At 43.6% G+C, this 27,660-nt stretch overlaps 1 protein-coding gene across 2 annotated transcripts in view; it reads right to left on the bottom strand.

Moving 5' to 3' along the window:
• LOC121551431 (septin-9) overlaps nt 1–27,174 on the bottom strand; it is a 118,962-nt gene extending 91,788 nt beyond the window's left edge. Inside the window, exons 1-2 of one of the 2 annotated variants that reach the window (XM_041864077.2) lie at nt 26,840–27,174; nt 9,259–9,330 (exon numbers count right to left, since the gene is read on the bottom strand). In XM_041864077.2, the coding sequence (XP_041720011.1) occupies nt 9,259–9,330; nt 26,840–26,861 (94 nt within the window). In that variant the 5' untranslated portion in view covers nt 26,862–27,174. Of the gene's footprint in view, nt 1–1,220; nt 1,303–9,258; nt 9,331–26,839 lie in introns of those variants that run through there. The other variant, XM_041864080.2, reaches the window with a different exon arrangement.
• Between the last annotated feature and the right edge of the window lie 486 nt (nt 27,175–27,660).

The raw sequence follows: 27,660 nt of genomic DNA, 5'->3' as shown, positions 1-27,660 counted from the left end.
GCAGAAGCCATTACAGCTCCCTGAAGGAACCCTGGAGACGGGGGCCGCGTTGGTGATCTCACCCTGGTCCAGGCTTCATCCCAAATGGCACCCTATTCCCTATATAGTGCACTACTTTTGACCAGGGCCCATAGGGCATATATAGGGAATAGGGTGCCATTTGGGACGCAAGCCCAGACTTTAAACAGCAGAGTAGGTGCTACAGGACAAGGAAGGGCACTTGTGTCGTCTGCTCTACAGTTACAGCCATTCTCTGTTTTCCACTCCAGCATTTAGAGTTTTTATAATACTCCACAAACACTCATAAAAGCACCATTAAGGGACTGACAGTGTTGCTCCACTGATGATTTTAACATACGTACACACACATCCACATGCACGCATTCACAGACAAATTCAAGCCTAATGCGTTCTCTATGGACACCGATGAGAGATACACTTTATGAGGAAAATCACGTCAACTTCAGGAATCAGAACAATTTGGAAAAAGTGAGAATAGTGCGGAAAAAACGTTCCCCTGCCAATAGAGAGTATCTCTACCCACACTGACGGTCGGTCGCCACCGGAGCCACGGGGGACAAAAGTAGTACTGTTCAAACATCACCTGTTTTCACACCACAGATGAACATGAGAGCAGGACTACGGACATACAGATGGAAATTAGCTTCATAGCAAAGCTAACTCAATGTTACATTAACATGGATGGAAATTAGCTTAATAGTTAGTTTTAACACATTTACATTGATGTGAACACTGAAATTATGATTCATGTGCACTGTCCCTGTCAAGTTAATTAAATTAACAAATAGATAACTGAGTAAGTAAGTCACCCAGAAAAAGAGAAAGAATCCAGGAGCCCCACAGCTCTGTCCCACTGTCCTGGCTGTCACCCAGATTAGATGACTGTGCCGGTCAGTCTCACACATGAAACCCTAGCTACTGTAACTCATCGACCAGACAGCCAGAGAGAGAGAGACAAAGAGACTGACAGACACACAGACACACAGACAGACAGACAGACAGACACATGGCAAAGGACAGATCCTCAAACCCTCTACGCTGTATCTGCAAACTGCAGCTAAGCTAAAGCCTTAAAACCAGAAAATACACAGAGGAAAAGTCCCAAACTCTAGGTGTTTCAGTAGTTAGTTTGCTGAAGAGCTGAAAAGTACTATTCCCCTGTGAGGAGAGTCCAGTTTGGCTGAGTTCCTGTGTCTTACCTGAGAATTTGTCCCCCTCCATATCCAGATCACTCCCTCCACAGCCTCATGAAGCGTCTGCTTTTTTCCTCTCTCCTTTTTTTGGACTTCCCCTTTCCCCCCCCGGCTCGCTCGTTCGCTCCCTCCCTTCCTCTCTTTCCTCTCCCCCAGTTTCTCCCTCCCTCCCTCCCTCCCTCCCTCCCTCCCTCCCTCCCTCCCTCCCTCCCTCCCCTGCCTGTCTGTCTGTCTTTCCCTCTCTCTTTATCTCTCTCTCTCTCTCTTTATCTCTCTCTCTCTCTCTCTCTCTCTCTCTCTCTCTCTCTCTCTCTCTCTCTCTCTCTCTCTCTCTCTCTCTCTCTCTCTCTCTCTCTCTCTCTCTCTCTCTCTCTCTCTCAGTTTCTTTCTTTCTTTCCTTCTTTCTCTGCCTTGCCATAAGACTGTAGCAGCATTGTATCTTGGAAGCAGAAACCCTGAAGGACCATGTGATATGAGCTCCTTAGAGTTAGCCTAAAATAACCCTCTCCTCTCCATGGCCCCAACAACCCACTTTCTGATCAACCCATCTGTACAGCAACAGAGACCATTGAGTCTTGGCATGTCTATCTATGCAGAGATAGGATATTGGGTTTTATAAACTGGGTGGTTGAGCCCTGAATGCTGATTGGCTGACAGCCGTGGTATATTAGATCGTATACCACGGGTATGACAAAACATTTATTTTTACTGCTCTACTTACGTTGGTAACCAGTTTATAATAGCAATAAGGCACCTCAGGGGTTTGTGATATATGGCCAATATACCTCGGCTAAGGTCTGTATCCAGGCACTCCGCGTTGCGTGGGGCCTAAGAACAGCCCTTAGCCGTGGTATGTTGGCCATATACCACACCCTCTCGGGCCTTATTGCTTAAGTATACTGTATCACTACCGTCAATGGAAAACTATATAAAACAGAAGCGGGGGGAAGTCTCTCTCTCTCTCTCTCTCTCTCTCTCTCTCTCTCTCTCTCTCTCTCTCTCTCTCTCTCTCTCTCTCTCTCTCTCTCTCTCTCTCTCTCTCTCTCTCTCTCTCTCTCTCTCTCTCTCTCTCTCTCTCTCTAAAAGGTGCTTGACATCCATCCACCTCTTTGTTCAGGAAACATAGGTGAACCCTAACCTTTGGCATGTCCCTCACACTTGCCTGAGGGTCATTTGGCGAGTGGCAGAGTGTGTGTGTGAGAGTGAGAGATCAAACACACCCAGTCGTAAAAATTGTTTTGCAAGTATCAGGCTGCAGTGTTGCACAATGCAACCCTCACCTTCCTAAATGCAGCAAGGAGTGTGTGTGTGTGTGTGTGTGTGTGTGCAGTCAGGGTCACTTAAGCCAGGGCTGTCTAAAGCATTGCGCAACAGGAGGGGACAGTGGACCAGAGTTTGGACCTAAGTGCCTATCAAAACACAATAGTAATCTGAATCACAGATCAACTAGCAGCTTCACAATGAATGGCTGATATAGTAACTGAACTACAGGATCTAGATCACAGGCTGTCCCAAATAGCACCTAATTTCTTATGTACTAGTGCCCTACTTTTCACCAGGGCCCATTGGGAAAAAGGTGCCATTTGGGACACAACCACAGAGAACACAATGGAGTGAGCCATGCTAGTAACACAGTGTGACTGCTTTCTCCCCATTGACATCAGTCTCCTGACTACTAACTGAATACAATCACCCAGAGGGCATGGCCATGGACAATACAGCCACTGTTAGAGACACTATTCAAAGACTACAGATGAACTTCTACCAATCCTGTGTGTGTCTGTGTGTGTGTGTGTGTGTGTGTTAGAGACACTATTCAAAGACTGCAGATTAACTTCTACCAATCCTGTGTGTGTGTGTCTGTCTGTCTCTGTGTGTGTGTGTGTGTGTGTGTGTGTGTGTGTGTGTGTGTGTGTGTGTGTGTGTGTGTGTGTATGTGTGTGTGTGTGTGTGTATCCATGTGTGTAAGCGTGTGTGTGTGCCTGCACATGTGTGTATTTTGAAGGTTACCGTAAAACAGCACTCTCCTCCTAAGGCCCATCTACCTCCTGTCTGCTCATAAATCAGCCCCACCAGGAGAGGCTCTGTGTGGGGCATCTCCCTCTACTTCCCAACCCACCCAGCCCCCTCCCTCACCCCCGGGCACAGGGCACACACCCCCTGCCAGCCTCCATAGTCCCACCCCCCCCGGTCTGCTGACAGGATGGGTCTCATTCACATCCTGTTAGCCCTGCCTGTCTACCTGTTAGCCCTGCCTGTCTACCTGTTAGCCCTGCCTGTCTACCTGTTAGCCCTGCCTGTCTACCTGTTATCCCTGCCAGTCTACCTGTTAGCCCTGCCTGTCTACCTGTTAGCCCTGCCTGTCTACCTGTTAGCCCTGCCTGTCTACCTGTTAGCCCTGCCTGTCTACCTGTTAGCCCGCTGTCTACCTGTTAGCCTGCTGTCTACCTGTTAGCCCTGCCTGTCTACCTGTTAGCCCTGCCTGTCTACCTGTTAGCCCTGCCTGTCTACCTGTTAGCCCTGCCTCTCTACCTGTTAGCCCTGCCTGTCACCTGTACCCTGCCTGTCTACCTGTTAGCCCTGCCTCTCTACCTGTTAGCCCTGCCTCTCTACCTGTTAGCCCTGCCTCTCTACCTGTTAGCCCTGCCTCTCTACCTGTTAGCCCTGCCTGTCTACCTGTTAGCCCTGCCTCTCTACCTGTTAGCCCTGCCTCTCTACCTGTTAGCCCTGCCTCTCTACCTGTTAGCCCTGCCTCTCCACCTGTTAGCCCTGCCTCTCTACCTGTTAGCCCTGCCTGTCTGTCACTCTGCCTGTTACACACACACACCTGAGAACACAAACACACGCTTCCACATACACGCAAGCACGCACACACATACACATACACACATACACACACTGCTAATGAGAAAAAAATCCTGTGTAAATCCCTATAACCCTGTCTGTCAGTGTGGGTATCCTAGCCTGTCTGTTAGCCTGCATATTACAGTATCTGGCTGCCTCATCGCCTGTCAGATTCCTGTGGCTTGAGTGTGCAAGGACATGTGCGCATACACATGGTGTGTGTGTCCCTCTCCCCAACTGGTGCTCCAGGCGGTACTCCTCCCCTCCCCCCTCTCTCTGAAGTGCTAATGCTGCAGAGAGCCACAGCCACGGCCACAGCCACAGCCACAGCCACAGCCACAGCCACAGCCTGCAACCTCATGCCAGCGCTCGGCAGTTACACACGCACACACGCACGAACACACGCACACGCACACACACAAACACACACACACACAGTAGTAGTAAATAGTTAGTGCTCATAAAGTTTTCGATCATTATCTCAATCTGTCTCACTGTCGTAGCTGTGCTATTTCAATCTTTCTCACTGAAAGCCAGTGCTCACAGTCAGTATCTAAATAATATGTGTGAAATGCTTGATAGTGTATGTGATGTAAACAGAGAGGTCTACTTTCTTGGGGACCTGAATATTTACTGGTTTTCATCAAGCTGTCCACTCAAGAGGAAGCTTCTCACTGTAACCAGTGCCTGTAATCTGGTTCAGGTTATTAACCAGGGTGTTTACAAACACTACAGGAACAAGATCATCCACATGTATCGATCACATTTTTACTAATACCGTAGCACTTTGTTCTAAAGCTGTATCCGTACCCATTGGATGCAGTGATTATATCCAGGAAAGCCAAAGTTCCAAAAGCTGGGCCTAAAATAGTATATAAGAGATCATACAAAATATTTTGCTGTGACTCTTACGAGAATGATGTTAAAAATATTTGTTGGTCTGAAGTGATTAATAAGGAGCATCCAGATGCTTCACTTGATGAATTCAATAAATTGCTTCTTCCAATTATTGATAAACATGCACCTGTTAGGAAACTGACTGTTAGAACTGTTAAGGCTCCATGGATTGATGAGGAATTGAAAAACTGTATGGTTGAAAGAGATGGGGCAAAAGGAGTGGCTAATAAGTCTGGCTGCACATCTGACTGGCTGACTTACTGCAAATTGAGAATTATGTGACTAAACTCAACAAAAAGAAGAAGAAACTGTATTATGAAGCCAAGATCAATGATATAAAGAATGATGGGAAAAAAAGTTTGAATACTTTAAATGAAATTATGGGCAGGAAGACAAATTGAACTCCATCTTTCATCCAATCAGATGGCTTATTCATCACAAAACCATTTGATGTTGCCAAATATTTTAATGATTACTTCATTGGCAAAGTGGGCAAACTTAGGCAGGAAATGCCAACAACAAACAGTGAGCCATCGTATTCATGCATATATAAACAAATAATGAAAGAAAAGCATTGCAAGTTTGAATTTTGTAAAGTTAGTGTGGGAGAGGTGGAAAAAGTATTGTTATCAATCAATAATGACAAACCTCCTGGCATTGACAACTTAGATGGAAAGCTACTGAGGATGGTAGCTGACTCTATAGCCACTCCTATCTGTCATATCTTTAATCTGAGCCTAGAGGAAAGTCTTTGTCCACAGGCCTTGAGGGAAGCCAAAGTAATTCACCTACCCAAGAATGGTAATGTGGCCTTTACTGATTCTAACAGCAGACCTATCAGCTTGCTGCCAATTCTTAGCAATCTGTTGGAAAAAATGGTGTTTGACCAAATCCAATGCTATTTCTCTGTAAACAAATGAACAACAGACTTTCTGCATGCTTATAGGGAAGGGCACTTAACATGTACTGCACTGACACAAATTACTGACGATTGGTTGAAGGAAATTGATAATAAGAAGATTGTGGGAGCTGTACTGTTAGATTTCAGTGCAGCCTTTGATATTATTGACCATAACCTGTTGTTGAAAAAACATACACTACCGTTCAAAACATTTGGGGTCACTGAGAAATGTCCTTGTTTTCGAAAGAAAAGCAATTTTTTTGTCCATTAAAATAACATCAAATTGATCAGAAATACAGTGTAGACATTGTTAATGTTGTAAATGGCTATTGTAGCTGGAAACGGCTGATTTTTTATGGAATATCCACATAGGCGTACAGAGGCCCATTATCAGCAACCATCAGTCCTGTGTTCCAATGGCACGTTGTGTTTGCTAATCTAAGTTTATCATTTTAAAAGGCTAATTGATCATTAGAAAACCATTTTGCAATTATGTTAGCACAGCTGAAAACTGTTGTGCTGATTAAAGAAGCGATACAACTGGCCTTCTTGAGACTAGTTGAGTCTCTGGAGCATCAGCAATTGTGGGTTTGATTACAGGCTCAAAATGGGCAGAAACAAAGAACTTTCTTCTGAAACTCGTCAGTCTATTCTTGTTCTGAGAAATGAAGGCTATTCCATGCGAGAAATTGCCAAGAAACTGAAGATCTCGTACAACGCTGTGTACTACTCCCTTCACAGAACAGCGCAAACTGGCTCTAACCAGAATAGAAAGAGGAGTGGGAGGCCTCGGTGCACAACTGAGCAAGAGGACAAATACATTAGTGTCTAGTTTGAGAAACAGATGCCTCACAGGTCCTCAACTGGCAGCTTCATTAAATAGTACCCGCAAAACACCAGTCTCAACGTCAACAGTGAAGAGGCGACTCCGGGATGCAGAATTGCAAAGAAAAAGCCATATCTCAGACTGTCCAATAAAAATAAAAGATTAAGATGGGCAAAAGAACACAGACACTGGACAGAGGAAGATTGGAAAAAAGTGTTATGGACAGACGAATCGAAGTTTGAGGTGTTTGGATCACAAAGAAGAACATTTGTGAGACGCAGACCAAATGAAAAGATGCTGGAGGAGTGCTTGATGCCATTTGTCAAGCATGGTGGAGGCAATGTGATGGTCTGGGGGTGCTTTGTTGGTGGTAGAGTGGGAGATTTGTACAGGGTAAAAGGGATCTTGAAGAAGGAAGGCTATCGCTCCATTTTGCAACGCCATGTCATACCCTGTGGACAGCGCTTGATTGGAGCCAATTTCCTCCTACAACAGGACAATGACCCAAAGCACAGCTCCAAACTATGCAAGAACTATTTAGGGAAGAAGCAGTCAGCTGGTATTCTGTCTATAATGGAGTGGCCAGCACAGTCACCGGATCTCAACCCTATTGAGCTGTTGTGGGAGCAGCTTGACCGTATGGTACATAAGAAGTGCCCATCAAGCCAATCCAACTTGTGGGAGGTGCTTCAGGAAGCATGGGGTGAAATCTCTTCAGATTACCTCAACACATTGACAACTAGAATGCCAAAGGTCTGCAAGGCTGTAATTGCTGCAAATGGAGGATTCTTTGACGAAAGCAAAGTTTGAAGGACACAATAATTATTTATATTAAAAATATATATTTCTAACCTTGTCAATGACTACATTTCCTAAGCATTTTGCTATATTTCCTATTCAAACTCATTTCATGCATGTTTTCATGGAAAACAAGGACATTTCTAAGTGACCCCAAACTTTTGAACGGTAGTGTGTATCTTATGGCTTTTCAACCTCTGCCATATCGTGGATTCAGAGCTATCTATCTAATAGAACTCAAAGGGTTTTCTTTAATGGAAGCTTCTCTAATGTCAAACATGTAAAGTGTGGTGTACCGCAGGGCAGCTCTCTAGGCCCTCTACTCTTTTCTATTTTTACCAACGACCTGCCACTGGCATTAAACAAAGCATGTGTGTCCATGTATGCTGATGATTCAACCATATACTCATCAGCAACCACAGCTAATGAAGTCACTGAAACTCTTAACAAAGAATTGCAGTCTGTTTTGGAATGGGTGGCCAGTAATAAACTGGTCCTGAACATCTCTAAAACTAAGAGCATTGTATTTGGTACAAATCATTCCCTAAGTTCTAGACCTCAACTGAATCTGGTAATAAACAAGATGAGGAGACTAAATTACTTGGCGTTAACTTAGATTGTAAACTGTCATGGTCAAAACATATAGATTCAATGGTTGTAAAGATGGGGAGAGGTATGTCTGTAATAAAGAGATGCTCTGCTTTTTTGACACCACACTCCAAAAAGTAAGTCCGGCAGGCTCTAGTTTTGTCTTATCCTGATTATTGTCCAGTCGTGTGGTCGAGTGCTGCAAGGAAAGACCTAGTTAAGCTGCAGCTGGCCCAGAACAGAGCAGCACGTCTTGCTCTTCATGGTAATCAGAAGGCTGATATAAATACTACGCTTGTCAGTTTCTCTTGGCTAAGAGTTGAGGAGAGACTGACTGCTTCACTTCTTCTTTTTATAAGAAACATGATTGTGTTGAAAATCCCAAATTGTTTGCATAGTCAATTTGCACACAGCTCTGACACACACACTTACCCCACCAGACATGCCACCAGGGGTCTTTTCACAGTCCCAAAATCCAGAACAAATTCAAGAAAGCGTACAGTATTTTATAGAGCCATTATTGCATTGAATTCCATTCAATCTCATATTGCTCAAATGAACAGCAAACCTGGTTTCAAAAAACAGATAAAGCAACACCTCACGGAACAACGCCATTTGACCTAGATAGTTTGTGTGTATGTATTGATATGTAGGCATTTTTTATGTAGTTCTGTCCTTGAGCTGTTCTTGCCTATTAATGTTCTGTATTATGTCATGTTTCATGTTTTGTGTGGACCGCAGGAAGAGTAGCTGCTGCTTTTGCAACAGCTAATGGGGATCCTAATAAAATACCAAATACCAAATATCTAAATCTCTCTCCATCTCACCCTCACTGTGTCTGTCTTCATCATCCCTCTCTCTTCTCTCAAGGGGAATATTTGTGATTCATTCCTACCTGCTTACTGTAACATATCAGTTAATCTGTGCCACAGTACCTGTTTAGTGGCTCACTTCTCAGAAACCCTGATAAAATATAGTTTGTTACTATCACTAAATCCAGTGAAGAGTGTGAAGGGCAGTCTACAGTGCCTCGTCAACCCCCACTTCACCAATTTAGCTGTGCATTTTGCTCAGCCTACAACATGAACTCAGTAGCATTAATCAAAGTCCTTGTGTTGAGGCCAACAGATGCATGTAAGTAATAATGCTTGTGCATTGTGGATGCCTCAGATAGAAATAGTATGACTTACTGGGACTTGTGATGGAAGAAGAACCTTCTCTGTCTGTCCTCCTCAGTCTCCCACTGGTGGACCTGGCAATACCTGTCACGCAGAGAAATATAAAGAGAGAGAGGGAGGGGTGGGGTGGGGGGGTGGGGGGGGGGTCAATAAAGGTAATCAATTCTATGTTGCCTAATACCATTATAACAAAACACTACATATGCCTGCAAGTTAACAACACTAAACCCCTATGACCCTGATAACCTGAAAACAGAGAACCCAGTGACAGCTATCACAGATCCTAGATGACACTGAGCAGCTCTGGAATCACTGGAATGCCTCCTGGCGTTCCACTGCGGCTTTCCATGGAATGTTGACTGGGAGCGGCCTATTCCATTCCAGATCGATACAGGGTGTTCTGTTCTGTTGTGTTGTGTTCTCTTGTGTTCTGTACTGATCATTCCTTATTCCAGGCCAGGAGAGTTGAGGTGTTGGAGTGTGTGTGTGTGTGTGTGTGTGTGTGTGTGTGTGTGTGTGTGTGTGTGTGTGTGTGTGTGTGTGTGTGTGTGTGTGTGTGTGTGTGTGTGTGTGGACTATAGTGTAGACCCTGTGTAGACTATTGGTCTCTCTGTAGAATGAGAGGTCGTCGGAGGTCACAGAGTTTAAAGGTCAACTTGGTCAACCATCACCCATGCCAGTACAGGTCATACCAGCAGTGGAAGGGTATATGGTAGATAGGCTTAGTGGGAAGATGACTAGTTGAGTTACTGATACATAGAAAGTTGGCCTACATGGCTGCAGCTGAAATTCTACCCAGCTAGTAAGAGTAAGATGAGCACCCCCTCTAGAATCACCACAGTTGTGATGAATTACATGCTGAGGGTAGATGTTGAGAGTACAGTCACTTCTTGTTCTTTCTTTTTCTTCATGAATTTGGCAGTCTCTCTCCTCACATATTTAGTGTTTATTGGATATGGTAGAGGAGAGGAGTGACAGGAGAAGAGAGGGAGAGGGTGCTGAAATTGCAGTGGGATGGATTCGAACCCATGCTAGAGCGGTATACTGTATGTCTTCCAGGTGCAGCAGCTTAGACTGCTAGACCACCCTAGGCAACAGTAAGTATCTATTTCTAAAGAGCTGATGATGATGTGATGGTGGCCACGGAATCATGGTTTATAGATAGGTGATTCAGAGGAGTCACACATGCCACAGGGGCAACCATCATAAGAGATCAGGGATTTAACCCAGTCTGTACTATTCAGATGAAATGACTCCAACCTGTGGTCACTGAGTCAACTGACCCATCCCCTGTTCTGGCTCCTCCTTTTATTTAGACACTTCCTTTCTCAGTTCTGTCCTGTATGACATCATTCACCACCATTACCAAGATATGTGGATTCCTCTCTGAAGAGTCACCAGTGTCTTTAGAGAGACATAGACAGCTGAGGGACAGGAAGGAAGTCTAAAAGGGTTCTGACTGTATGTTACTGAATACGGTGGGAGGATGTCTAAAGGGGTTCTGACTGTATGTTACTGAATACAGTGGGAGGAAGTCTAAAGGGGTTCTGACTGTATGTTACTGAATACGGTGGGAGGAAGTCTAAAGGGGTTCTGACTGTATGTTACTGAATACGGTGGGAGAAGGAGCCTGTGAGGCGTGAGTCACAAGTGGATGTGACCAGCAGAGAGAGTTAGAGAGAAAGGAAGGGGTGAGGGGTAGTGTGTGTGTGTGTGTGTGTGTGTTTACGTGTTTAACTATTCTTGTGGGGACCAACATTTGACCAACTGGGGACATTTTGTTAGTCCCCACAAGGTCAAATGCTATCACTAGGGGATATAGGGTTATGGTTAGAATTAGTGTTAGAGTTAGGTTAAGTGTTAGGGTTAGGAGCTAGGGTTAATTTTAGGGTTAGGGTTAGGAGCTAGCGTTAGGGTTAGGGTTAAGGTTAGGTTTTTGGGTTAAGGTTAGGGTTAGGCTTAAGGTTAGGGTTAGGGTTAGGGTTAGGGTTAGAGTATGGATTAGGGTTAGGGTTAGGTTTAGGGTTAGGGAAAATAGGATTTTGAATGGCTGCGTGTGTGCGTGTGTGAGTTGTAGGATAAAGGTCGCCGCACAGACAGAAGAGCATCAAAGACACGTGCTTAACACGTGAGCACATCCCTCTCCCTGTCACATACAGTACCTATAATCCATTAAAGCACAGGCCTCTCTCACACACAAATTGATGGTTTGGACATCATAGGCATACTTCACAAGATGACGTGCATGTGCGTCTTTGGTTTTAAGACAGAAGAAAAGAGAGAGTCTGTCTGTTAAGTCTATCTCAATGTCTATGTGTGAGAGAGCGAAGAAAAATGAGGGAGAAGACTAACATCCACTGGATCCCACAGACTGTTTTATGCTCTGGAATTTGTCTCTGTGCCCACAGAAAGCAACGCCTGACTCTCCCAGACTGACCGACATCAGAGAGAAACCAACAGTCCAGTAACTTCAGAGAAACAGCAGCAGCAGCACAGCCAGCCATGCTCTAATTCCTCCTCCTACTGACTAACCAACAGACAGGCCAGAGAGAGGCTCCCAGACCAGACTAGCTGAGGCCAGAGCCAACACACTCATTCACTCCTCCTGCAAGATAAATACAACTAACATTCAGAAACCCAGTGAAGCTACCAGTACCAGACCAGACCAGCTAAACAGAGCCCGGTAAATATTTACTGAAGCAGGGTTGGATGAGAGCTCGACAGAGCGACTACTCTCCCCTGCCACTCACCAAACAGGCCTCTCCCTGCTGCTCTACACCACAAATGGCCCAGTAGCAACAGGTCTGTTTTTTTCAGGGAGGTGGTAGTGTTGTAACAGGAGGATGAAACTATGTGGCACACACACACACCTCTGCTAGCTTAGACAGCTACGTATTTATTTACTGTACTCCTCAACAGCAGAATCCCTCAGATAGACTGAGGGTGCTTCCCAAATAGCACCCTTTCCCTATATAGCTATATGGTCCCTGGTCAAAAGTAGTGCACTATAAAGGGAATATGGGTGCCTTTTGGGACGTACCATAGATTGACTCACCATTCACTGTTACTGGAAGTAATGGCGATGAATGATTTAAATTGGGAATTCATAATTGTTATCTAAACTGTGGCTTGGCAGAGAGCTTTAGACTACGGCTTTGAATCAACATGATGTTGAGTCCTGGAGAGGCTATGGTTGCTATAAAACAATGTTCAAACAACCTGAGAATAAGGACATTGAACTGAACAGCTGTGAGTCAATGAGGGATGTTGACATGTCAGTAAAGTACACACACCTGACCTGACTTGGGACAGGCAGCGCATGTATTTACAGTTATGAATGGGAGCAAGGCAGAGAAGCAAGTCTGTGCTTTACCTTATTCTACAGCAGAATCTCAATGGGAAACTAACGGACGCTAACTAATGAGATAACTAGAGACTGCTGATCATGTACTACAACAACAACCAAATAGATAATACATTAATAAAACATGTACGCACTACAACAACTATAAAATAGATAAATATCCCATCCAAACTTTGTGAGACAGCGAAATATATGTAGGCCTAAGGACTACAAAACAACCAACTATATAAGGCATCAATTTGACATTCAGAATATGTTAAACAGCAAAAACATGTAACAACCAAACCGATAAGGCATAATTTGGCATTTAGAGAATATGATTCAATGCCACCAGTAGCTGTAGGAGTCACACTGAGTTTAAGGAGTGGACAGACTGATCATAGGTACACTGGCAGAGTACAACAGTGTTTGAGCCAATCAACAACTCCTGTAAAGCCTGAATGGAAAATAAAAGTGTGAGCAACCCCAGAGCGGAACCCACAGTGTTGTTGGAACAAAGGAGATGTGTGTGAGAGAGAGTGTGTGTTGTTGAAAAGCCCTGGACAAGACTGAACAGGTGAGTGCAGCGCTACAGGGCCCTCTACAGCTCCACACACAACACAACCACACAGAGACAGGTGTGGCCTTATACACAACTCTACTCAGAGACAGGTGTGGCCTTCTACACAACTCTACTCAGAGTAGGTGTGGCCTTCTACACAACTCTACTCAGAGTAGGTGTGGCCTTCTCCAAAACTCTACTCAGAGTAGGTGTGGCCTTTTCCACAACTCTACTCAGAGTAGGTGTGGCCTTATCCACAACTCTACTCAGAGACAGGTGTGGCCTTCTCCACAACTCTACTCAGAAACAGGTGTGGCCTTCTCCACAACTCTACTCAGAGTAGGTGTGGCCTTCTCCACAACTCTACTCAGAGTAGGTGTGGCCTTCTCCACATCTCTACTCAGAGACAGGTGTGGCCTCATACAGGTGTCATGTGAATCTCCTCACACAAAGCTAGAATGGCCCTCTTAACGCTGAGGGACTGTTACAATCACTTATGTCAGGTTTATGACAGTGTTATGTAGGTTTCATGGTGGTAAATAGCCCTGCTACATGGCTGTTGACTCCCTCTTAGACGTCACATAGGATTCAACAGCCATGTAGCAGGGCTAGGTGGTAAAGTTGAACACACAAACACCACACGCTGTTTCACAAAAGCTTAACCACATTTATTCCCCCAACGGTTATACAGGTCCAAATAAAGCATTTTCATGTTTTCATATGAACAATAAAGCTTCCTTTGGTACTTCCCTAGTCCTTTGTTATTGGTGAACTGAAGTGTCTGAATAGCCGTGTTTCAGAACAATCAGTGTGTCATGTAGTGTGATTGAGTGATCTGACCGGTCAAGTGCAGGCCTCGTCAAACATGTGAAATGAAGAGTTATTGGTTACAGTTGACTGGGGAGCGAAAACAAGAGGATTGGGTGTGGAGGGCCCGTCTCCTGCAGTTTAAACCCTGTGGCCCTGTGGTACACACACACAATAGTGCATGTGCACACAAGCACACACACACACACACACACACACACACACACACACACACACCTCAATGGCCCTTGATCCTTCTTGACTATATTTGTAAAGGAGGCTAGTCACTGTTTGAGCTGGAGGGCAGAGTTGAGGACGATCCATCCCTCCTTTCCCCCCATCCCCCCTCCATCCTCCCTCCTTCCCCATCCCCCCTCCTTCCTCCCCCACCCCCAGCCCCATCCCTCCTTCCTCCCCCCAACTCATCCATCTGACCCATTGTGTTTTCATGGCCCTCATTACACATGTTCAGAGTATGCTGCAAACACCACACAGAGTTTACACCGTTTCACAACTGGCCTGTGAAAGAGGCTGGGAATGGACAACAGGGGGAACTGACAGAGAGATGGTAATTTTTCATGTGTTTTCACAGCCCAGATAAGGTCTTTACCTGGAAGTCTCCTACCTTGTGTAATAACCACACAGATAGAATGTTCCTGACCGTGAGTAGACCATGAATAGTACTGTGAATAGTACTGACCATGACCTTGAACCGCACCAGGCTCAGATAAATTGCTAAATGGTGAGCACTGATAATGTTCATGTTGGTAAAGGGACATTACACTCCAAAATCTAAGTTTGTCAGATGTTTTCATCTCACTCATCAAAACTCACTCAGGATTTTATCACAACTACTGACACAGGTGTGTTTAGTCACAATAAACTATCACAATCACACCAAAAACAGTAAATATCATTTCAGTGAAGCAGCATGACGGAAACAGCTTTTTAAAGGCAGTTTTTATGAGCTCAATAGTGAAACAGTCCTTAAGTAATAGCAGTGAATAAAACAATGGTCTGTAGTGTAATAGATATGGATCGGCCTTCCATCTTGGCAGGTAGAGTAGAGATCAGTAACTAAAATAAACTCAGACTGTGTCCCTAACTGCACCATATTCCCTATGTAGTACACTACTTTTGACCAGGGCCATAGGGCTCTGGTCAAAAGTAGTGCACTATTATAGAGAATAGGGTGCCATTTGAGATGCAACCTCAGTTAAAAAGTCCATTGAGTTTTATGGGTTTGAAATTCCCTCTGGAACACTAGGTTCCTAGCCTGGAATCCGTACTGATATGCTCTGTTTCACCAGAATTGAGAGCCCTTTGAAGAGTTCTTTTTGGTTCTAGGTAGAACCCTATTGGGATCCATGTAGAACCCTTTCCCCAGAGGGAACCCAAAAGAGTTCTACCTGGAACTAAAAAGGGTTCTCATATGGGGACAGCTGAAGAACTATTTTGGAACCCTTTTTTCTAAGAGTTTAGGCTATTAGGGGAATCCAGAAGAGGAAGGGAGGGAAGGAGGGAAGGAGGGGGAGAGAGAGAGGGGGAGAGAGAGAGAGAGAGAGAGAGAGAGAGAGAGAGAGAGAGAGAGAGAGAGAGAGAGAGAGAGAGAGAGAGAGCTAGCTATAGTATGTAAACTACAGGGTCATCTAGGGTTTGAGGGTAACAGATTTGTCTGTGTTTGTTTGTGTTGGCTTGGGGGTTTTCCGTAATTCAAACGTGGAATTGGGACCACTAAACAAATAATTCCAATCCTGGTCTTGAAAACCTAAAGTGTGTGTGTGTGTGTGTGTGTGTGTCTGTGTGTGTGACACAAAGAGAGAAATGTGAGACAAAAAGACAAAAAGACAGACAGACGGACAAAGCTCTTTGGCCTCATACAGTATGTGTCACTATGTAGATAGAAGACACTAGCATCATCTGTTACAGCTCTTCCTCAGTCAGCCCCTCCCCTGGCATCATCTCACACCCCTGACAGACAGCTATCATCACAGAGCTGCATTCCTGTCTGGAGTCCCAGATAAACACAGAGTGGACACTTCAGACCTGGCTCCATACTGTATAGAGCACAGGATATGGTAGGAAATGGGGACTAGGCCCTGTACTGTGTCATGAGTAGACCACAGGACCAGGGGGAAAGGGGGGACACTATATACAGTATAGGTAGTTCTTGACAATGCAGCTTTTAAAGGAAATGTTCCCACATTTACGGTAAATGCTGAAGATGTCGGCCCAATCGGAAATGACCTACCTGTAAATGTCTAGTACTCTACAACACGACTCGGACTGAATCCTGGCTATAGTCTACAATAGATTCCCTCTGTCTCTCAGAGTGGGAGAATGAAACAGAATGTAGCTCAGCTGTCATCTATTTTTCTCCATACAAGACTCAACATCCAGGAACTGGGAAAACTAAGTTATTGTCTTTGTCTTAAAACTGACCAGGCATTCTGAGGTAGTGATAAAACATGTCATTAAACCCTGTCGATGTCTGGGCCCCCGCGGAAATCAAATTAGCATAATAAAATAATCCCATCTCATCTGAAGTCGGTACCGCCGATCTGCCATGTTATACTCCCGAGTGGCGCATCGCAGTGCTAGCTGTGCCACTAGAGATCCTGGTTCGAATCCAGGCTCTGTCGTAGCCGGCCGTGACCGGGAGACCCATGGGGCGGCGCACAATTGGCCCAGCGTCGTCCAGGGTAGGGGACAGGGGCGGTGTGTTCATTAGGGCGATATGGGCGACGCACTGCCAAACGGGAAAATGAAGGGATTTTTTTTCTAATCAATTATATCACGGCAACAGTAGTTATCAGTGTTCTAATCTAGACGTCTGATCTGCCACTAAATGTCCAATCAGGCTAAAGTCGTGCTTCAAATGTCCCCGCCGGTTTTGGGGCGATTTCAGTCAGGTTGAAAATCGCCCAGAAGTCTCTCATAGCCTCTAATGTAAAATCAATTTTTTTCAAATATCAGAGCTTTCAATACAATCTCTATGGGTTTCTGAGGGCTTGCACTTACGCGCTTTCGTCATACGTAACATAACCATGAACGTAACTAAGAAAAGAGCGGGTAGCCTCATCAATCAATTCACTACTACTGTCAAAATGGCTAGCCTTCAGTGCAACTCGATTGTCTCTTTGAAAGAAGTTCCTTTTTGTCGGCGAACAAATCAAGATAAATTGGCAACGAAACAATTAGGACCTCCCAGACCAAATTTAATAATTCAACAGGTTTCTACTAAGCAGAGTCGTGAACACTGTCTACGAGAATCAAGACGACCTCATAGAATGTTTTGAAGCCATTCGGACGGGTTCATTGGGTTCATTTGACCAGCCCACCGTGAGAGAGGCATCTGGCTACGTGAGGATGCTACATGATGAAGATTTTATTTTTTTCCTGCGGCTTTTTCACAAAATCATGCCCCACGTCGACATTCTGTACCAGAAGCTACAGAAGAAGGACATCGATGCTGTCTTTATCAAACGTGCCCTCGACAGCTTCACAAGCAGTGTGCAGGCCATAAGGTAAGATTAAACAATATCATTCGATCTTTCTCAAAGCAGAGCTTTATTTGAAAATGTATGCATGAAAGGAGACTGCATTTGTGTTTGAAATTACATTATTCTCATTATATATGGCCAGTGGTGTAATCTAGCTTATTTTATATACTATGTGTACTGTACAGTGGTGCTCATATGTGTATGAACACATTCTAAAGTTGACTAAAAAGAGGAATACAAAAATAAAAAAAATCATATTTTGGAAATTGATCTTAATGACTTAATTAAAAAAGTTGGAAAATCCAACCTTTAAGGACACCAATTTTCTTTTCTTTTTTATTCCTCTTTTTAGTCAACTTTAGCATGGGATCATAAGCTTATGAGCACCACTGTATACTGTGCTGAACATCCAGGCTATGTGAGACACAAAGGCTAACTTAAACACTAAAGACTTTATGCATCCCTGCCCATTTTAAGTGGAACTGAAGTATTTGTACTATACATGGATACATTGCATATACCTGTGCATCACATAGACAACAGTACTGTACAAAGCCAACAAACACATTGGTCTGTTTGCCTTCAGGGACTCCTCTCAACAGCAGCTGCAAGAAGCAACAGGAGCCAAAAGACCCAGAACAGCTTTGAGAGAAGAGGAGAAGCAGAGGCTGTCTGAAGAGGTCTGCAACACCATCCTGGATCACACCAAAGAAAGGTTCTCTTTCTCTGGCCACCTTGTGAGTGCTACCTTACTGCAAGCAGACATGTTTGAAAGGTACTGCCATTCATTTCCTGATGAGGCTCTGAATGCCACTGTGAATGCATACCCCATGCTGAGCAAGGCAAAGCTCAAGACAGAACTATCTCTGATCTATGAGAATCCTGAATTCAAGGGATGCTGTGGTGCACTGGCACTGTACCAGGTTCTCATGAGCTACAACCTCCAGGAGACGTTCTCTGAGACTGTGACTCTGTTGAACATCCTCATAACTACTCCCATGACAACAGCTGAAGCTGAGAGATGTTTCTCAACTTTGACACGAGTTAAGACATTCCTGCGAAATTCAATGGGCCAGGAACGTCTGAATGCACTGGCCATGCTTTCCATGGAGAGGGAACTAGTCCTCAGCATGCCTGATTTCAATGAGAAAGTCATTGAACGCTTTGCTGTATTGAAACAGAGAAGAGAACAGTTTCAGTACAAGTAATGTAGCCTCTCTCTCTCTTTGTCCCTCCCTGTCTGTCTCTTTAACACACACATGCCCAAATCAGTTCACAGTTGATGTTGTTTAAAATAGTTATTTTTCATTTAAAAAAAAGTTTTTAAAAAAATAATCTGTTCATGTTCATTTTTACAAATCTATACAATTGGTCAGAATATGGTTGTTCATATTTACAAATCTATACAATTGGCCAGAATATGGTTGTTCATTTTTACAAAGCCATACAGATAGCTGTGTTTACCTTTTCTAGAAATTACTTTCAAATTCTGTTTTCAGGCAAAATGTCTATCACTGTTCATTTTCACAAATCTATACAAGAGGGCAGAATATGGAAGTCTATAAAAATGTCTTATTACCAATAACTTGCATCAATGTTTTCAGTAGCCTCTATCAAAAGCTCCTGCTTGCTTGTTGTGAATTATGCTCAGGTGCACATATTTCCAATTCAACCATGAGGCAAAAAATGTGGTAAAAGCTCTTGTTGATCCTGCAATCTGAACAAATACCAAGATGCTGTATTTTCAGCTGATATTTCATTTGTTTATGGAAATGCATATTGTTTATGCAGTGTTGAGGAATGTGAAAGAACACCCTTGATTATTTTTACTGTGATAACTTATTTTGATTTTGTAAGCCAACACTTTTGAGATCAGTCAATAAATGCTTCTGGTATTGACTTATATGCTGCCCCTGTCTTCATGTTGTTGCTGGACATATCTTTTTAAAAATGTGTGTAGGTCACCTAAATCATCAGAAAAATTGCCCCCCCTGAGAATTTTTTCAGGAGCCGCCACTGGTAGGGGAGGGAATGGCCGGTTGGTAGAGCATGGCGTTTGCAACGCCAGGGTTGTGGGTTCGATTCCCACGGGGGGCCAGTAAGAAAAAAAAATATATATATAATAATAATAATAATAATGTATGCACTCACTAACTGTAAGTCGCTCTGGATAAGAACGTCTGCTAAATGACTAAACATTTAAATGTAAAAAATGTTCTGTCTGTATCGTCCAAACAGTTTGGGCTAATATGACCTCTCTATGGAAAGGTGAGTTTCTCATGAACACGTACATGTCGGTTGTTTTGCTCTAGGACGCCCACAAGCCTCAGGTCTGAAAGTAGCCGGGTACCAGTTAAAAATATGTATGGAAGTATAAAATGCATTCGGAAAGTATTCAGAACCCTTGACTTTTTCCACATTTTGTTACATTACAGCCTTATTCTAAAATGATTAAATTGTTTTTTTCCCCCTCATTAATCTACACACAATACCCCATAATGACAAAGCAAAAACAGGTTTTTAGACATTTTTGAAAGTTTATAAAAAAAGAAAAACTGAAGTATCACATTTACATAAGTATTCAGACCCTTTACTCAGCCTCGAGTCTTCTTGGGTATGACGCTACAAGCTTGACACACCTGTATTTGGGGAGTTTCTCCCATTCTTCTCTGCAGATCCTCTCAAGCTCTGTCAGGTTGGATGGGGAGCGTCGCTGCACAGCTATTTTCAGGTCTCTCCAGAGATGTTTGATCGGGTTCAAGTCCGGGCTCTGGCTGGGCCACTCAAGGACATTCAGAGACTTGTCCCGAAGCCACTCCTGCGTTGTCTTGGCTCTGTGCTTAGGGTCATTGTCCTGTTGGAAGGTGAACATTCACCCCAGTCTGAGGTCCTGAGTGCTCTGGAGCAGGTTTTCATCAAGGATCTCTCTGTACTTTGCTCCGTTCATCTTTCCCTCGATCCTGACTAGTCTCCCAGTCCCTACCGCTGAAAAACATCCCCACAGCATGATGCTGCCACCACCATGCTTCACCGTAGGGATGGTGCCAGGTTTCCTCCAGACGTGATGCTTGGCATTCAGGCCAAAGAGTTCAATCTTGGTTTCATCAGACCAGAGAATCTTGTTTCTCATAGTCTGCGAGTATTTTGGTGCATTTTGGCAAACTCCAAGCGGGCTGTCATGTGCCTATTACTGAGGAGTGTCTTCTGTCTGGCCACTCTACCATAAAGGCCTGATTGGTGGAGCGCTGCAGAGATGGTTGTCCTTCTGGAAGTTTCTCCCATCTCCACAGAGGAACTCTGGAGCTCTGTCAGAGTGACCATCAGGTTCTTGTTCAACTCCCTGACCAAGGCCCTTCTCCCCCGATTGCTCAGTTTGGCCGGGTGGCCAGCTCTAGGAAGAGTCCTGGTGGTTCCAAACTTCTTCGATTTAAGAATGATGGAGGCCACTGTGTTCTTGGGGACCTTCGATGCTGCAGAAATGTTTCCCCAGATCTGTGCCTCGACCCAATCCTCTCTCGGCGCTCTACGAACAATTCCTTCGACCTCATGGCTTGGTTTTTGCTCTGACATGCACTGTCAACTGTGGGACCTTATAGACAGGTGTGTGTCTTTCCAAATCATGTCCAATCAATTGAATGTACCACAGGTGGACACCAATCAAATTGTAGAAACATCTCAAGGATGATCAATGGAAACAGGATGCACCTGAGCTCAATTTCGAGTCTCATAGCAAAAGGGTCTGAATACTTATGTAAATGTGATATTACAGTTTTTTATTTTTAATAAACTTCTAAAATCTAAAAAACTGTTTTTGCTTTGTCATTATTGGGTATTGTGTGTATATTGATGAGAAAAAAATCAATGTAATCAATTTTAGAATAAGGCTGTAACGTAACAAAATGTGGAAAAAGTCAAGGGGCCTGAATACTTTCCGAATGCACTGTATATGGAAGTAGTTTGGTGGACAGTTTTGTTTTGTTAAATATGGGTAAAAAATATAAATAAATAATTTCCTGATCTGTCTTATATCTCTCATATATAGGGCAGACACTTTAAAACAAACATCCTTTTGATTTATTTTTTGACTATCTGTTTTCCATGTATGAATCTGTTATTCAATGTGTTTCTATGGGCTAATAGCAGTAAGGCCAAATTCAATGTTTCATCAAATAATTTATTTATATACACCACCAGTCAAATGTTTGGACACACCTACTCATTCAAGGGTTTTCTTTATTTTTACAATTTTTTACATTTGTAGAATAATAGTGAAGACATCAAAACTATGAAATAACACATATGGAATCATGTAGTAACCAAAAAAGTGTTAAACAAATCCAAATATATTTTATATTTGAAATTCTTCAAATAGCCACCCTTTGCCTTGATGACAGCTTTGCACACTCTTGGACTTCTCTCAACCAACTTCATGAGGTAGTCACCTGGAATGCATTTCAATTAACAGGTGTGCCTTCTTTAAAGTTAATTTGTGGAATTTCTTTCCTTCTTAATGCGTTTGAGCCAATCAGTTGTGTCGTGACAAGGTGGGGGGGGGGGTCAATCATTACTTTAAGACATGAAGGTCAGTCAAGGAAGATTTCAAGAACTTTGAAAGTTTCTTCAAGTGCAGTCGCAAAAACCATCAAGCACTATGATGAAACTGGCTCTCATGAGGACTGCCACAGGAATGGAAGACCCAGAGTTACCTCTGCTGCAGAAGATAAGTTCATTAGAGTTACCAGACTCAGAAATTGCAGCCCAAATAAATGCTTCACAGAGTTCAAGTCACAGACACATCTCAACAGCAACTGTTCAGAGGGGACTGTGTGAATCAGTTCTTCATGGTCTAATTGCTGCAAAGAAACCACTACTAAAGGACACCAATAATAAGAAGAGACCTGCTTGGGCCAAGAAACACGAGCAATGGACATTAGACCGGTGGATATTTGTCCTTTGGTCTGGAGTCCAAATTTGAGATTTTTGGTTCCAACCGCAGTGTCTTTGTGAGACGCGGTGTGGGTGAATGGATGATCTCCGCATGTGTAGTTCCCACCGTAAAGCATGGAGGAGGAGGTGTTATGGTGTGGGGGTGCTTTGCTGGTGACACTGTCTGTGATTTATTTAGAATTAAAGGCACACTTAACCAGCATGGCTACAACAGCATTCTGCAGCGATACGTCATCCCATCTGGTTTGGGCTTAGTGGGACTATCATTTGTTTTTCAACAGGACAATGACCCAACACATCTCCAGGCAGTGTAAGGGCTATTTTACCAAGAAGGAGAGTGATGGAGTGCTGCATCAGATGACCTGGCTTCCGCAATCCCCCGACCTCAACCCAATTGAGATGGTTTGGGATGAGTCGGACTGCAGAGTGAAGGAAAAGCAGCCAACAAGTGCTCAGCATATGTGGGAACTCCTTCAAGACTGTTGGAAAAGCATTCCAGGTGAAGCTGGTTGAGAGAATGCCAAGAGTGTGCAAAGCTGTCATCAAGGCAAAGGGTGGCTATTTGAAGAATCTCAAATATTTGTTTAACACTTTTTTGGTTACTACATGATTCCATATGTGTTATTTCATAGTTTTGATGTCTTCACTATTATTCTATAATGTAGAAAATAGTAAAAATAAAGAAAAACCCTTGAATGAGTAGGTGTTCTAAAACTTTTGACTGGTACTGTATATATACTGTATATATATATATTTTTATACCTAAAGGAGTCCCCCCCAAATCTTAAGGATTAAGGACACTATCAAAGGAGACGATGAGGTGTGTGTGTGTGTGTTTGTGTGTGTGCGTGCGTGCATGCACGCATGTGTGTGTGCGCGTGACTGAGTGTGTGCGTGTGGGAGTTATAGGATAAAGGACGCCACACAGACAGAAGAGCACCAAAGACACGTGCATAACACGTGAGCTCATCCCTCTCCCTGTTACATACAGTACCTATAATCCATTCAAGCACAGGCCTCTCTCACACACAAATTGATGGTTTGGACATCCTAGGCATACTTGACAAGATGACAGGGCAAATAGTGTGTCTCAACAGAGTTTATAGATTGACTTTCAAGTTCCATCTAACACTACCTTTACACACAGCAAATCAAAGCCTGTCTGCGTATATAAACAATTTTAAAAGCCATAATGCAGAGCAGTGCTTGCAATAAGTCAGAGAGGTAGTAGAAGTGTGTTTGGGGTTGGACTTGAAAGCGCATACCAGACCCAGCGATACCCTGTTATGAGTAAATCAGTGCTGTGGGATCTGTAAATAATGAGCCTGTGTGTGTGTGTGTGTTTGTGTGTGTGTGTGTCCTAGCCTCTCCTTTGTGTGGTTGTTATTCATCTGCAGGTTACTGATTGATCCACCAGGCTGAGGGAGAGGCGTACAAGGCAGAGAGCAGCTCCACACACAGGGTTCAGCTACCAGGGTCAGACACTCACACACTGCCACTAGCATGTGAAGTGAACACCCTAATTTACAGTCTATGATGAATACAGTCAGACAAACATGCACATTGCACTCTCTCACACACACACACACATTCTGTAATACTGTATAATAATACTGAGAGAAACATACAGCTCTGAGTGTGTGTATATATATACACACACACACACACACCATCCATATCCCATCCCCACACAGACCCAAATCCCTGTACAGTATCTCCACACACAGTTTCAGCTCTGGGGCCAAGGCCCACCCTCCACCCTTCTCAATGTCAAACCCCCACATGTCTGATGGTAGTCCACTCCAAACACCCCCACACTGATCATGAAGACGGCCTTCTCCAAACACCCCCACCACCACGACGGTCTTTGTTATTAGTCAATATCCTGTCTCCAGAGCTGAACTCTGACAACTATGCCCAGAATGTGACAGCAGCTCCGCACACGTTCCGGCGGGAGACAAACAGGACAGATGACGACGGCATGACCAGACATGCACACTCTGCTCCGATGGAAACTGTGGGAAGGGAGTTGTTGGGAAAGGAGACATTCAATGGTTTGTGTACACTGAACAGAGCAGCACAGAGCCAAGTGCTTAGGGTTAGAGGCTGTGGAGACTCAGACTGCGCCCCAAATGGCATAACTCTATGGGCCCCGGTCAACAGTAGTGCACTATATAGGGAATAGGGTGCCATTTGGGACACAACCTCAGAGAAAGGAAGCTGTAGGTTAAAGCAAATAGAGTGGGTTCTAGGAGTGGGTGAGTGAGTGGGACACCATTAAGAGTGAAAGAGTGGGTGAGTGAGTGAACCACCATTACGGGTGAAACGTGATGCTGGATACAGGCTCCAAACAGATACAGGCTACAGCAGTTGTTCACACATGGAGGTGAAACATAGTCAGGAGGGGAGAGAGACAGCACAGGGACAATGACCAGCCATGCTAAGTATTATGGATGGATGGATGGATGGATGGATATATCAACTTTTCTCCATGCTGAGTATCATGGATGGATGGATGAATGGATGGATGGATGGATGGATGGATGGATGGATATATCAACTTTTCTCCATGCTGAGTATCATGGATGGATGGATGGATGGATGGATGGATGGATGGATGGATGGATATATCAACTTTTCTCCATGCTGAGTATCATGGATGGATGGATGGATGGATGGATGGATGGATGGATGGATGGATGGATGGATGGATGGATGGATGGATATATCAACTTTTCTCCATGCTGAGTATCATGGATGGAAGGAATGAAATAACAACTTTCCTCCATGCTGAGTATCATAGATGGATGGATGGATATAACACCTTGTCTCCAAGGCTCTTCGAGAGTAACTTTCCTAAATCACCACCCATGTATGGCACCTCACTGGCACACATTCTGACAGCAGACATATAGGACCAGAGAAGATGATCTGTTAGCCAATCATCATCACCTATAGACCAGATATGAAATAATCTGATGAGGGCTGTATATTATAAACCACATTACATTTACATTTTACATTTGATTAATTTAGCAGACGCTCTTATCCAGATTGACTTACAGTTAGTGCGTTCATCTCAAGATAGCTAGGTGGGACAAGCACATATCACATTCATAGTAAGTACATTGAGAAGATGACATGTACACATCCGTCCATTGACAAAACAAATAGACAGTGTTGTAGGACATAAACCTTGTCTTGCTGCAGGGCAGTGGAGGGGAAGCAGTGGTGAGAGGACCATCAACCTGTCAATCAACTGTATTTGCAACCAAACTGTCAAGAGACAACACTATCTCGATTGGAAACATACTCTACCACATCAATGTATTATTAATCTCTATTCTACATACAATGATACATAGAGACCATACTGTAAGTAAACATCATATTCTTCTTCAGGTTTTCATGAAGTATATTTGGCAATTGTGTGACCTCCAGACCTTGAAAAGCACCCCTCATTATGCCAACAGATTAGAGGTCAGGTAAGTTCACTAATGGCTCTTGTTAGTACTTTGCCTTTCCAGACAAAGTTTTTTCAAACGTCATGTGAATTACTTGGCAGTAAGAATACAGTCAGGCTTAACTATTGTCAATAGTCAGACATTGTTTAGTCAAAGACTAACAGAAATTGTCACGCCTGGCTCCATGCGTGGCTCTTTGAGAGGGTAAATTCACAACAAGGATAACTTGATGATCAAGTATCTTTAAGCAATAAGGACGAGGGGGTGTGGTATATGGCCAATATACCATGGCTAAGGGCTGTTCTTAGGCACGACACAACACGGAGTGCCTGGATAGCCGTGGTATATTGGCCATATACCACAAACCCCCGAGGTGCCTTATTGCTATTATAAACTAGTAACCAACGTAATTAGAGCAGTAAAAATAAATGTTTTGTCATACCCGTGGTATACGGTCTGATATACCACGGCTATCAGACAATCAGCATTCAGGGCTCGAACCACCCAGTTTATAATATCTAATAACTCATCACAATCAACAGAACAGCATGATGTGTTGAAACAGTATATCACTCAACAGTTAGACCATTAAGGTGGGATGGCGGGATATTGTGTAGTGGTTGGAGCTTAGTGACTCAGTCAGGAATCATGGTGGCAATCATAACTGACCTTTAGAGTACAGGAAAATAAATCATTATCCCATGCCTATGTACATTTATTCTGACAGTCTCTCTAGGGCACTTTCACTTTCTCTCAACACAGCTAACCTACGCGCACGCGCGCGTACACGTAACCTAAAGTTACATATGTACAAGTAACCTAAAGTTACATAATTTAAGCTGATACTGTGCACATTTAGATGGACAACTGTAAAATAACAATGTAAAGTGTTATAATAACATTACAGCAAAGTAATAACAACAATACGAGTATCCATAATAAATATTCCATCAAACGGCACACCTACCTGAATATCCTGATTTCTTCATGATGATCCTTCGTACAGAAATGACTCGCTTTATGCCTCGATATGAGTTGTTATTATACCGAGACAATGTCTCAGACGTGTTCGATGTTGTCCGTGGCAATCAGATCCTCATTTACAACCGTAGTTTCACAGGTATCTCGGTGCGCGCGTTTCTCCCTATTCCTCCTAATCCTTGAACTTTAAGCTTTCCAAACACACCTGGCTGCTGGGAAAACCTCTACTTCGTGGACTTGAAGTAAGTTTGTGAATTATTTAATTTATCACGATCGAACGCGGACAACAGGAAGTTAACCTCAGGGCCAGGTTATCTCTAGATAAGTAGAATGGATACAATCACACCTGCGCTCCCAACGCACGCCCAATCTGAAGGCGGGACTTCGACCAATATACTGTACACGTTAATCAGAGGAAGTTATGTAAAAGTTCACGGTGATGACACTGTAGGCTAACCCCTTGAGAAAATATACATTTAGAAATCACAGCATGTCAACAAACAATTGCTTATGGAAGCAGGGTGGATCATTACTTTCTTTAATCAATATAAGAATCCACATTGGACTCACACAGTGTTTGATTCTAAATAGGCTACAGTTGTAATACCCTTTTCATGTACAGTATAACTTTAGTATGAAAAGCCTTTGGCAAAGACGTTTTGCTGAAGTCAAAACTCTAACACCAGGCAGCCATAACTTTTCTGTTGGGAATTGTATGTTGAGATACTGTATGTGAATGGATGGTGGGTGTGTTCTTTTTTCTTTTTTTCAGTGTCATTTATCAAGGAAACTTGGAACTTCCCTTAC

This window comes from Coregonus clupeaformis, unplaced genomic scaffold (assembly GCF_020615455.1).
Source record: "Coregonus clupeaformis isolate EN_2021a unplaced genomic scaffold, ASM2061545v1 scaf0618, whole genome shotgun sequence".
Classification (NCBI taxonomy): domain Eukaryota; kingdom Metazoa; phylum Chordata; class Actinopteri; order Salmoniformes; family Salmonidae; genus Coregonus; species Coregonus clupeaformis.
The sequence above is the reverse complement of the archived record's forward strand: the minus strand, read 5'-3'. Positions and strand labels throughout refer to the sequence as shown.